Source organism: Sapajus apella, unplaced genomic scaffold (genome assembly GCF_009761245.1).
Source record: "Sapajus apella isolate SASKATOON/1434 unplaced genomic scaffold, GSC_monkey_1.0 scaffold214, whole genome shotgun sequence".
Classification (NCBI taxonomy): domain Eukaryota; kingdom Metazoa; phylum Chordata; class Mammalia; order Primates; family Cebidae; genus Sapajus; species Sapajus apella.
The window spans coordinates 182,927-195,715 of record NW_022437154.1 but is presented as its reverse complement, the minus strand read 5'-3'; the positions used below and the strand labels follow the sequence as shown (position 1 = coordinate 195,715).

The following is a 12,789-nucleotide window of genomic DNA, read 5'->3' as shown; positions in this document are numbered from 1 at the left end:
CATGAGCAATTCCTACATCAGCCATTGTTTGACTTCCAGCTCCGGCCATGGGTCTGCCTCCAGCTTCATGGAGTTTCATCCTATGCATGTGCAGATGCAGAGTCAATTAAAGACCCTAGAAGAATTTCTAGAATTCTGTCTGTATAGTTCTTTCCTCTCTGGTGTTCTGTCTCACAAATTCTAGCCACCTCAGCTTTCCTGAGTTCTGATCTGGGTTACCTCAACTCAGTAAGACAATTGGGTTCTGTATTATCCTCTCTCTCTCTCTCTCTTTGCCATAACCCCAAAATTGCCCATGGGCACAAAGCTGGGGCACACTTAAAGGCTCACCTCATCTGTTTCCCTCAATCAGGGATTTCCGTCCTGAGCTGTCTGTACGCCAGTATCTGAAATCAATTGCTTTCTATGTTTTATTCACTTTCCTAGTATTTACAGTGCAATGATGGATGTTACCCTCTTATGACCAGAATCAGAAGTCTCAGGAATATATATTTTAGCAAAAAATCATGAGTTCACACTGATAGTTCTCTTCTATAACATTTCAAATTTTATACTGCAAGGTTTTAGCTTACTTTCTTTGATTGTATTTTTAATATTCTTGTATTTCTTTTATTCTACCTTAAAATCGTAGTTTCTAATAGCATTAATGTAATCTTACAGTATATATCAAATAATTTCAAAATAGTGGTATCGATATTATTACCAACAATAAGGCCAGGCCCAGCAACTCACGCCTGTAATCCCAGCACTTTGGGAGGCCAAGGCAGAAGGATCTCTTGAGCCCAGGAGTTTAAGGTCAGCCTAGCAACATAGTGAGACCCTGTCTCTACAAAAAAAAATTTTTAATTAGCCAGGTGTGGTGATGTGAACATGTAGTCCCAGCTACTTGGGAGGCTGAGGCAGAATCATGGGAGCCCAGGGGTTTGAGGCTGCAGTGGGCCATGCTGATGCCACAGAGCAAGAACCTGTCTCCAAAATAAAAGCAAAACAAATAAAACTAACGGAACAAAACCCCGGAAACCAATAAGACTATTGCATAGAATTTCAAATTCCTTTTTGCCTTTAGAGTAAGTGCCACTAAAAGAGAGGAATCTAAGTTCACTATTATAAAATTCCTTGATCTTGATGTAATTCTTTGTGTGTGGGGTTTTGTTACCAACTTAGAATATGGTCTAATTCATTTATTTTATTTTATTGTTTCTGCTGGTTAGGTAGCCTTTACTACCTGGACTAATTCATTTGATCTCGGACTAATTCATTTCTTTCAGAGTGTTTTCAAGTTTTAGGAACTCATTTTTTTTCCTTTCTAAATCTGTGTGTGTGTGTGTGTGAGTGTGTATGTGTATTTTTTTTCCCCCAGAGATTGGGCTTCACTATGTTGCCCAGGTTGGTCTCAAACTCCTGGCCTCAAGTGATCCTTCTGCCTCCGCCTCCCAAGTGGCTGGGATTACAATCATGAGCCACCACACCTGACTTCCTTTTATATATAACTTTATTTTTCAAATGGTTAAAACATTTACATGATTCCAAAATCAAAACCATGTACACTCAAAGAATTTTCGCTTTCCTCCCTTTCTTCTTACCTTTATTCCCTCTCTGCCTATACATTGGCAAGTCACTCAGGTTTTGGTTTAACCTTCCAGGGTCTTTTTTTTTTTGAGACAGGGCCTCTCTCTGTCACCCAGACTGGAGGGCACTATCTCGGCTCACTGCAGCTTCTGCCCCCCAGGTTCAAGTGATTCTCATGCCTCAGTGATTCTCCTGAGTAGCTAGGATTATAGGCACCCGCCACCACTTCTGACTAATTTTTGTGTTTTTAGTAGTACGGAGTTTCACCATGTTGACCAGGCTGGTCTTGAACTCCTGACCTCAAATGATCTGCCCGCCTTGGCCTCCCAAAGTGCTGGGGTTACAGGCGTGAGCTCCTGACCCAGGCTGTTTTTGTAAATATAAGTAGATACCTGTGTGCACACATAGATTCACATTGCACCTTTTTTTTACATATATGCATAGTGTACACATTTCTTTTTCAACTTAATAATACATCCTAGAAACCACTCACTCTCTGCACATAGAACTCTCTCCCTCTGTCCTCTGCCCTCTCCTCCACTCCCTCTAGAACTGCTGCATTGTGTGGCTGGATCATGGGTTTTTCAGCCGAGTCCCAGCTTGTTTGGTGGTTTTTCTCCAGTGGAAAAAAATGAGCCATCCCCAGGCCCCTGGCTATCCCCACCTTTACGGCTCCCAAGTTCTCAGGAGGGAAACTACAAGTGAAGGGTGGCAGTTGTCCTGGTGGGATCACAGTTCAGAGATGGGGCACACAGAGACCTTTGCCAAGCATACTCACACAGGGAGATGGGGTGCTTTTCAGGAGGCAACATTTCTCTTGCTGAAACCCGATTTATTTTTCCGGTCCATGCAGATCTGGAAACAGCTGCCACATCTAAAGGCAGTCGTGATATACAAAGAACCTCCTCCAAACAAGATGACCCATGTGTACACGGTATGGGCAGCGGGACCCTGGGCGCCTGGCGGGGCCTGCTGGGCCCACCCAGCTGACCTAGCCTGCCTACTCCCTGCACCTGGCTGCAGATGGAGGAGTTCATGGAGCTTGGGAATGAAGTGCCCGAGGAAGCCCTGGACGCCATCATCGACGCCCAGCAGCCCAACCAGTGCTGTGTGCTAGTCTATACATCAGGCACCACTGGGAACCCCAAGGGCGTGATGCTGAGTCAAGACAATGTAAGACAGATGCCGGGTGGGGGGGATAGTGGGTGAATCTGGACCATGGCTCTGCCCAGTAGCCCCTGGGGAAGCTCCTCAGGCCCCTCCGTTCTGTCTGGGAGCTGGGATAGAACAACCCTTCAATCTGTGGCCCAGAATGAGCCCAGCAAGGGGAAGGGGAGGCCTGTCCTGGGGTTTTCAGAGCCTGCAGAGATGCCACAGAGGGCACCACGCGGGGGCTGGCCCCCAGGGTGGTCACAGTGGTGAGCACTGCCGGAGCGGCTTGTGGATGCTGCTGGGGCCCATCTGCCTGTCCTCCAGATCACGTGGACAGCGCGGTACGGGAGCCAGGCCGGCGACATCCAACCAGCAGAAGTGCAGCAGGAGGTAGTGGTCAGCTACCTGCCCCTCAGCCACATTGCTGCCCAGATCTACGACCTGTGGACGGGCATCCAGTGGGGGGCCCAGGTCTGCTTTGCTGAACCCGACGCCCTGAAGGTCAGTCTGCCTCTATTGTGTGTCTGTCCAAGCCTGTGTGCCAGGGCACCTCCACGTGTGTCCATGGGACCTGCGTGTGCATTTGTGTGTGTGCTGTTCCTATGCATGTATCAGTCAGAACTCAGTGGACACAGCCTGACTCAGATGACCAAACAAGAAGGGTGCCTGATGCCATTACATAAAGTTGAGTCAGAGTGGTTCGTGGGGCTTGCGACACCCTCAAGGACGGGAGTCCTCAGAGTGTCACCTGTTGGCTACGGCCCTTCCCTGAATCCCAGCCTCACAGGAGACACCTGTTCCTGGGACCTTTATTTTAACTGTGAGGAAAACTTCCCAGAAACACCCCAGCAACGTTCCCTCCGCCTGCATCTCAGTGGCCCAAAGTGTCACCTGTCTGTTCTCAAACTGAACACTGCGGAGGAGAATGGGATTTTTGTGTCTGAGTTGAGTCACCACGCGCAGGGCTGGGACGAGACTGGGGTCCTTCTGAAGCACTGGCCGCTTGACAGCTGCCTGCTACCAGGGTTCCGCATGCAGAGAGGGAGGCGAAGGCCACTGAGCCGACAGTATGTGCCACACCTTGTGTGCAGGTGTGCGTGGGTGCCCATCAAGCATGTGTGTGCTGCTGGCATGCCTGCAAGGTGTCTGCATGCCTGGCTGGTGAGAGGGCCCCCCTGGTCCCCAGCTGTCCCTGACCTGGCAGGCCTGCCTCTTCTGGTGTGAACAGGGGAGCCTGGTGAACACGTTGCGGGAGGTGGAGCCCACGTCGCACATGGGGGTGCCCCGGGTGTGGGAGAAGATCATGGAGCGCATCCAGGAGGCAGCGGCTCAGTCTGGCTTCATCCGGCGCAAGATGCTGCTGTGGGCCATGTCGGTGACCTTGGAGCAGAACCTCACCTGCGCTGGCAGGTACAGAGGGTCCATGGGCAGGAGGCCTGGGGAGGCGGCAGGCTTGGTCATAACCCAGAACACGGCGTGGGTCTGATAGGCCATGCCCGTCCCAGCGCCAGTGTCCGGGCAGCTCTGGAGAACCCATGCAGAGGCCCCGTCCATGACCGGGCTTCAGCGCCTGTGCTTTTCCCAGGCCCTGCTGGGAACAGTCACTCAACCTTTGGATTCTGACTGCGAGGACTAAGTTGGTTTCTCCGAAGTGAAATTCAGCTCCCTAGGAGCAGCTCTTGGCACAGTCTCCTGAGGTCTCCTGACCTCAGTGGATGGCTGGAGAAGAGGCCACAGCGATGAGGACTTTGCCTTTCCAGCGTTTTCAGCATCCCAAGTGACCCCTCCGATCTCGCCCCTTTCTATCTTTCCATGGCTTTTTAGATTCCCACATAGTGCTATGGGAGCGTCAGTGACATGAATCAGACTTGGTTTCAGTTTAGTAGTTCCCATTCCCCAAGTGTCTGTGAAATGGTATGTTTCATGAGATGTGTATACACACCTGTGCACCCACAGCTTCATTTGCACAGACATGAAAAGTGAATGTGCACGAGCAAAGCATTTGTGGGCTTCACTGGGGTCCCACGTTTGTACCTGTGTCTACACAAGTATATACTTCAAGTCTGTGCATGTGTATTGTGTGTGCAAAATGGCATGCGTCTGTGTTGTTGCCTCTACACCTGTACGCAGCTGAATCGGTTTGACTTCCTGGTTTCAGACACATTTGCACACAGCGTGTGCCTGCATACCTGCTTCTGCATGCGTGTTGACAGGCAGGCTGAATATTCAAACCAACTGGAACAGACAACTGCAATGGCTGAGCCAGTGTGTTCTTACTGAATACCACCCTTTTGTGTGTGTGTGTGTGTGTGTGTGTATGTGTCTGTGTGTTTGTGTGTCTGTGTGTGTTTATGTTTGTGTGTTTGTATTTTTGTGTTTGTGTGTGTGTCTGTGTTTGTGTGTGTGTTTGTATGTATTTGTATGTTTGTACGTTTGTGTTGTGTGTGTGTTTGTATGTGTGTGTTTGTGTCTGTGTGTGTTTGTGTTTGAGTGTGTTTGTGTGTATGTTTGTGTGTTTGTGTCTGTGTGTTTGTGTGTTTGTGTGTGGTGTGTTTGTATGTGTTTGTGTGTATGTTTGTATGTTTGTGTTTGTGTGTGTATGTTTGTGTCTGTGTGTTTGTGTTTGTTTGTATGTTTGTGTTTGTGTCTGTGTGTTTGTGTTTGTGTGTGTTTGTGTGTGTGTGTGTGTGTGATTTCTTCTGTGAACCATTCTCCTTCTCCCACCAGCGACCTGAAGCCCTTCACAACAAGACTGGCAGATTACCTGGTGCTAGCCAAGGTCCGCCAGGCACTGGGCTTTGCCAAGTGTCAGAAGAACTTCTATGGAGCGGCCCCCATGACGGCAGAGACACAGCACTTCTTCCTGGGCCTCAACATCCGCTTGTATGCGGGCTATGGCCTCAGTGAGACCTCAGGCCCCCACTTCATGTCCAGCCCCTATAACTACCGGCTGTACAGGTGAGGCTGGAGGCTGCTGCACACGTGCACGCCAACATGCCCTTGCTGGCACTCCTGCTGAGTGCCCTGGGGACCCCCTCTTCTTTATACACCAGTTGGGTCCCAGAGACCTGGCCGCTGGGCTGTGGAGCCTCCGAGAGCCAGCACTGCCACCTTGGGCCGAGTCCCCAGCTTACCCTCCTCAGTCTAGTGGGGGTGGCCTCTGCCACTGTGTCGTGTATGTCTGTGGTTGAAAACAGCCTACACAGCCCAGGCGTCCCCTGAACAGGGGTCTACCTATGGAGCAGTTTTCCTCCGGCCCCTCCCTCTCCTGAGGTGGGGTGTGCTCCAGGGTGTTCCAGGGGCCAGCTGGGGTGGGAGTGGGGGACCAGGCCGGTCTCCTAATGGGTGGTGAGGGCGGTCCATTCTGAGGAGTGATTTAGGAGATCATCTGTTGTGCTCCAATAGCCCCTCTCCCTGACAGCCTATCACAGTGCTCCAAGTTCTACCATTACCATTTCCTCTGTTCCTTCTTTCGTTCATTCTCTAAAACCCTTTAATTGGCTCTACCTTTCAGCTCTAAGTCCCCTCTTAAAACACAAAAGCCCTGGCCGGGCGTGGTGGCTCACGCCTGTAATACCAGCACTTTGGGAGGCTGAGGCAGGCGAATCACAAGGTTAAGAGATTGAGACCATCCTGGCCAACATGGTGAAACCCTGTCTCTACTAAAAATACAAAAATCAGCTGGGCATGGTGGTGTGCACCTGTAGTCCCAGCTACTCAAGAGGCTGAGGCTGAGGCAGGAGAATTGCTTGAACCCAGGAGGCGGAGGTTGCAGTGAGCCGAGATCGAGCCACTGCACTCCAGCCTGACGCCTGGCGACAGAGCGAGACTCTGTCTCAAAAAAAAGAAAAAGAAAAAGAAAAAAAAAATACAAAAAGCCCTGTGAGGGGATACCTTCTAGCCATCAGTGAAGACCGCCCCCCCCCACCATGGGGGCTGGGAGAAGAAGGCTCCCTCTGACCAGTCTCCCGACCCCTCCCTCACCAGCTCAGGCAAGGTGGTGCCCGGCTGTCGGGTGAAGCTGGTGAACCAGGATGCAGAGGGCATTGGTGAGATCTGCCTGTGGGGCCGCACTATCTTCATGGGCTACCTGAACATGGAGGACAAGACGTGTGAAGCCATCGATGAGGAAGGCTGGCTGCACACGGGTGACGCTGGCCGCCTGGATGCTGATGGCTTCCTCTATATCACTGGGCGCCTCAAAGGTGAGCACCCCAGGCTGGGTGCGGTGGCTCATGCCTGTAATCCCAGCATTTTGGGAGACCCAGGCAGGCAGATTGCCTGAGCTCAGGAGTTCAAAACCAGCCTGGGCAACATGGTGAAAACCCGTCTCTGCTAAAAACACACAAAAAATCAGTTGGGCATGGTGGTGTGCACCTGTAATCCCAACTATTCGGGAGGCTAAGGCACAAGAATTGCTTGAATCTGGGAGGTGGAGGTTGCAGTGAGCCGAGATCGCCTCACTGCACTCCAGCCTGGGAGGCAGAGCTAAACTCTGTCTCCAAAAATAAAACGAAACCAAACAGAAACAAAAAGGCCAGCGCCTGGACAGCTATAGTGGGGTGGGAACAGGAAGTCCACTGCCACCACTGTTTATAGCAGCGCCAGTCTTGAGCCTTTATTATGTGTCACACACCTTTAGTGACATCGTTTTATTTACTCCTCTCTTCTATGAACCCTAACTTGCTAATGAGGACACCCAGAGAGGTTAAATAACTTGTCCAAGGTCACCCAGCTGGTAAATGGTGGAGCTTAGAGCTGAAATGAGACCTTTAGAGAAATAAGGCAAGTCTTTCCAGAAGATTCAAGAGCATAAGTATTACGTATTTTTAGATGCAAACACGGATATGATGGGGAATAGAATGCACGTTGGATATAAAATTTAAAATAAGACAAACTTCCCACAGAGACAGAAATAGCTGGGGATGCCTCTGTAGAAGTACGTTCTACCTACTTCACCTGAGTTGGTGTCACGTCCGCGGCACCCACGTGGGAATCCCGTGCCAGGGCCTCATGGGCGAAACAAGCTAAGCGAGTGGGTAAACTACTTTGTGGATGTCACGCAGAGGCAGTGTGCGACCGTGCCCAGGCCCCAGCTGATGGCCATGGAAGCTCAGCCCCCAGGGAGGGACAAAACGTCACGGTGGCGTTGGAGCCCTGAGATGTGCAGGCTGGTGAGCCCTGCCAGGGACCCTCCCAGAAGACCCCGGGAGCGACAGGTGGCTGCTTGGATGTGCCTTGGGCGCCACCTGGTGTTCCTCTTTGTAACGGCAGATGAGGGGACCCACGTTCTTGAAAGAGGATAGTAGCCCGAAAACCAAATTCAACTAGAGCTGGCCCTCCTTTTAGAACTAGTATAATGAGAGGTAAGGGTCCAGATAGCTTTTCTCCAAATATATATCCAACTGACACAGCGTCCCTTCCTCCTTGCCTTGCAGTGATACCTGTGTCCTTGACCAAGTGACTGCCTGTGAGAGGTCTGTGTGGACTCTACTCTGTTCTCTTGTTCTATTCACTTATCCTTGCACCAGTACCCAGTGTCTTAATTTCTATAGCTCTATGACCGAGCTAGATATCCGCTTAAGTCCTTAGAGACCTGGTCTTTTTCTTCTTCAAGACGACCTTGGCTATTCTTGGCCATTTTCATTTCCATAGGAACTTTTCATTGCATGTTTCCTCAAAAACTGGCTGGAATTTTGATTTTTGGTTTCATTAAATCTGTAGATCAATTTGGTGAGAAAAATACATCTTTATATATTGGGTCTTCCAATTCACAAAGATGATAAATCTCTCTCTCCATTTACTTAGGTCTTTTTCAGTTTCGCTCAATAATGTGCTATTTATTTATTTTTGAGACAAGGTCTCGCATTGTTGCCCAGGCTGGAGTGCAGTGGCATGATCTCGATCACATAGCTGGGACCACAGGTGCAAGCCCCTACACCTGGCTAATTTTTTATTTTTGTAGAGAGGGGGTTTTGCCATGTTGCCCAGGCTGCTCAAGCAATCCTCTTACCTCGGCTTCCTAAAGTGCTAGGATTATAGGTGTGAGCCACTGCATTCAGCCTATATTTTTTAGGCTAGAGATTTTTGTACATCTTTCCTTGTATTTTACTTGTGTGTGTGTGTGTGTGTGTGTGTGTGTGTGTGTGTGATGGAGTCTCTCTCTGTCGCCTGCACTCCAGTAAGGGCGTGATCTCAGCTCATTGCAACCTCCTCTTCTTGGGGTTCAAGTGATTCTCCTGCCTCAGCCTCCTGAGTAGCTGGGATTACAGGCACATGCCACCACCCCCAGCGAAGTTTTGCATTTTTAGTAGAGACGGGGGTTTCACTATGTTGGTCAGACTGGTCTCGAACTCCTGACCTCGTGATCTTCCTGCCTCAGCCTCCCAAAGTGCTGGAATTAAAGGCATGAGCCACTATGCCCTGCCCTTGTATTTACTTCTAATAATTTTTTATGCTATTTTAAATAATATCATTTCTAAAATCAGATGTTGCTGTGAAATTTTTTTTTGTCTATTTGTTCGCTATTAGTATATAGAAATGCAACTGCGTTTTGCATATTGGCCTTATATCAAACGACCTTGATCAGTCCACATATTTAATTTAGTAGTGTATATATTCTTTTGAATATTCTATGGACACAACTATATCATCTGCAAATAATGACAAATGATATTTTTTTCTTGTTGTTTTGCACAGGTCGGGACCTCCAGGGCAGTGTTGAATACAAGTGGTGGTAGTGGTCAAACTTGTTTTGTTCCTGATCTCAGGGAACAAGCATTATTTTATTCACTAGGCATGTTTGGCTGGGTGCAGTGGCTTACACCTGCAATCCCAGCACTTTGGGAGGCTGAGGCAGGCGGATCATGAGGTCAGGAGATCGAGACCATCCTGGCCCACATGGTGAAACCCCGTCTCTACTAAAAATACAAAAATTAGCTGGGCATGGTGGCGCACACCTGTAGTCCCAGCTACTCAGGAGGATGAGGCAGGAAAAACGTTGAACCCAGGAGGCTGAGGTTGCAGTGAGCTGAGATTGCGCCATTGCACTCCAGCCTGGTGACAGAGCCAGACTGTGTCTTAAAAAAACAAAAAAAATTTTAGAAGTATGTTTGCTGTAAAAATTTTGTAGATGTTCTTTATCAGATTAAAGAAGTGTCTTTCCAGCTGTAGTTTGCTAAGGGTTTTTATCTTTTACTAATGGTAAAAGACGCTGGTAAGAATGCAGAGGGCGGCAGTGGGGAGAAAAGGGCAGGAATGAGGCGGCCATGATGAGGCATATGTGGGGGAGGCTGCGTTGTTGTAGTTCCACATTTCCAGTCTGTCTTTTCCTCCTCACTTCTGCTGTCCTAGACAAACTCTGATCATCTAGACACTTGTCACGGCTTCCTCTCTAGCCGGCCCACCCCTAAATAACCACTCTTCACCCGAGTTGCCAGAGCGCCCCAGGACTTTACTGTCACTTCATTCCGCCTCCCAGCGCAGCTCCTCAGGCAGCACGAGAGGCCTCCGAGATCCATCCTACTCCCTCTCCAGCCTCTGCCTCACTTGCTACCTGCAGCTCCCGTATAAGGCTTGTGAGCTTCTGCTCCTGTCCTGCCTCTGCCTGCCAACCCCCATTCATGTTCAGCATGCAGCTGGGCCTGGCGCCTCCCTGCTCTGGCCCTGCAGCCCCTGTGCCTCCCTGTCTCACTGCCCCACTGCATGGTGGGCTCCTTGCAGCCATGGCCAACCTTGCTGTATTCTGTGCCTGATGTCAGCACAGGACCTGTGCACAGAATGCGACCAACTAATCTTTGCTAAATTAGAACGGAGGGACGGTAGTCTCAGTAAAATCAGTCGATGTGCATTCGTGCAATTTATTTTGTTGAATTGATTGCCATCTACCCTAGAAGTGAGCCATTATTAGTATCAGAGAACAGGTCAGGGCACTGAGTGCCTGGCAGTCTGTTGGACAGAAGGAAAGAAGCGGGGGGGACCTTCCAGGGAAGGGTGCAAGCAAGGGGAGAGTCATCCTAGCCGGGCAGGTGACAGTACGGGCTCTGGACCTGGACTGGATTTTAAATCTTAGCTCTGCTACTTACTAGCACGTGAGCTTGGACAAGTTACCGAACATCTCTGTGCCTCGGTTTCCTCATCTGCAAAAACAGTAACAGTGTCTGCTTCAGTATAGGTTTATTGTGACAGTTAAATGAATTACTCTATGTGAGGTGCTTAGCATGGTAGTGAGTGCTGTGCGTGACAGGGATGGTGGTTATTAAGCAAAGGCAGGGAAGGGAAATGACACGGGCTATTCAGGGGCAGGAACTGGGGCTGGTAGAAGGGGGCCATGGATGAGATGTCTTGGATGATGAGCTGAGAGGGGTCCCTGGGTGGGCATTTGTCCTTGGGGGACCACCAGCCCCCCCGCAGGTGTGAGGTGCTTCGGAGGGCCAGGCACTGCATCTTGGCTCCCAGCTAAGGGGCATCTCCAGCTGTGTTGCCTGCTGTACCTGAGGCTTCCGGGGTGTGGTGAGTCCTGGGTTGTGATTCAGCTGGGCTACCTGACGTACATTCTTTGCCGGGGACCTGGCCTTGCCTCCCCAGAATTAATCATCACAGCTGGTGGGGAGAATGTGCCTCCTTTGCCCATCGAGGAGGCCGTGAAGATGGAGCTGCCCATCATCAGCAACGCCATGCTGATCGGGGACCAGAGAAAGTTCCTGTCCATGCTGCTCACCTTGAAGGTGTGTCTGGGGGGGCCCCGGCTCAGAAGTAACAGCCAGTGATGGGGTCTGTGTGTCGGGCTGGCAGAAGCCACATTTAGCACAGGGCCCAGGCAGATCTCATGGCTTCATTCTGAAATGACTCGAGTCCGTGCTGCCTGCACTGTAGGAGCATCTGTGGCACGTGGAAATTCCTTCCGTCCCACACATGCCACCGTGAGGATCCTTTACATGTTACTTGCACTTTCCGGTTTACAAAGTGCTGCTGCCCTCCCTCATTGCTCTCGGCAGGTACTTGGGCCTCAGGGTTGCAGACAGGCAGGAGTTAGGGTCCCTGCTTTATAGGTGACGACATCACTGACCGAGGTCTTCTAATCCTGAGACCACTGCTCCTTCCACAGTAACACGAGGCTCAACACAGTAGCGGCTACTCATTCTAGAACCATCTCTTTGAAACAGAACTCACATGATTCACACCCTTGCCGACAGCAGTAAGACCAGGACCAGGGCTTATGTCTTGTGGGGTAAGGCTTGGTCCTCATCTCATCTCTGGCTCTTCAGTGCGCTCTGGACCCAGAGACCTCTGACCCAACTGATAATCTGACCGAACAAGCTGTGGAGTTCTGCCAGCGGGTGGGCAGCAGAGCCACCACAGTGTCCGAGATCGTGGGGAAGAAGGATGAGGCCGTGTACCAGGCCATTGAAGAGGGGATCCGGAGGGTCAACACAAACGCGGCAGCCCGGCCCTACCACATCCAGAAGTGGGCGATTCTCGAGAGAGACTTCTCCATTTCGGGTGGAGAGCTGGGTAGGTTTTCTCTTCACTATTGCAAGGCCAGTGTGGGAAGGCAGAGGCCTTGGCAGTGCCTAGAAGGTGCCCGTTATGAAGCAGCCACAGCAAGGTCAAGGTCATGGCAGGAATCTGGGCGATGGCTCAGTGCCCCGGCTTGTGGTTATGGGGAGCCTGTTGAATGTACAAGATATATGATAGCACTTTCTAATCTGAACATGACATTTAACTTGGCTTTGACTATGGGACCCTTTTCTCCTAAAATCACAATGGAACTACCAGGCCAACACCAAGGCCCTGTCGGTGCTCAGGCTGGAGTCATGTGGTTCTAGGGGCGAGATGCTGTGATCTTCTGGAAAGTCAGCTTGTGTGATAGGTAAAGGTGTGAGGCTGCCCTGGACCACTGCCCACAGAACCAGAGAGGGCTCCAGTGCAGCCTCAGCTGAGGTCACTCTTGGCTGTAGCCAAGAGATGTTCATGGGGTGTTCATGGAACAGGGGAGGCGGAAAGTTATGCCAGTGTGATTCCCTTAAACTCACCGAGGCTGAACCCAGATGCAACTGTCCACAGCAA

General features: G+C 50.5%; 1 protein-coding gene across 5 annotated transcripts in view; it reads left to right on the top strand.

The window, feature by feature from the left end:
- Positions 1–12,789, top strand: part of ACSBG1 (acyl-CoA synthetase bubblegum family member 1) — a 66,063-nt gene that overhangs the window by 50,348 nt on the left and 2,926 nt on the right. For all 5 annotated transcript variants that reach the window (XM_032270677.1, XM_032270676.1, XM_032270675.1 and 2 more), the window contains 8 exons: positions 2,423–2,503; positions 2,593–2,742; positions 3,046–3,222; positions 3,950–4,131; positions 5,449–5,679; positions 6,709–6,926; positions 11,308–11,447; positions 11,988–12,234. In XM_032270677.1, coding sequence (XP_032126568.1) covers positions 2,423–2,503; positions 2,593–2,742; positions 3,046–3,222; positions 3,950–4,131; positions 5,449–5,679; positions 6,709–6,926; positions 11,308–11,447; positions 11,988–12,234 — 1,426 coding nt within the window. The remainder of the gene's footprint in view (positions 1–2,422; positions 2,504–2,592; positions 2,743–3,045; positions 3,223–3,949; positions 4,132–5,448; positions 5,680–6,708; positions 6,927–11,307; positions 11,448–11,987; positions 12,235–12,789) is intronic.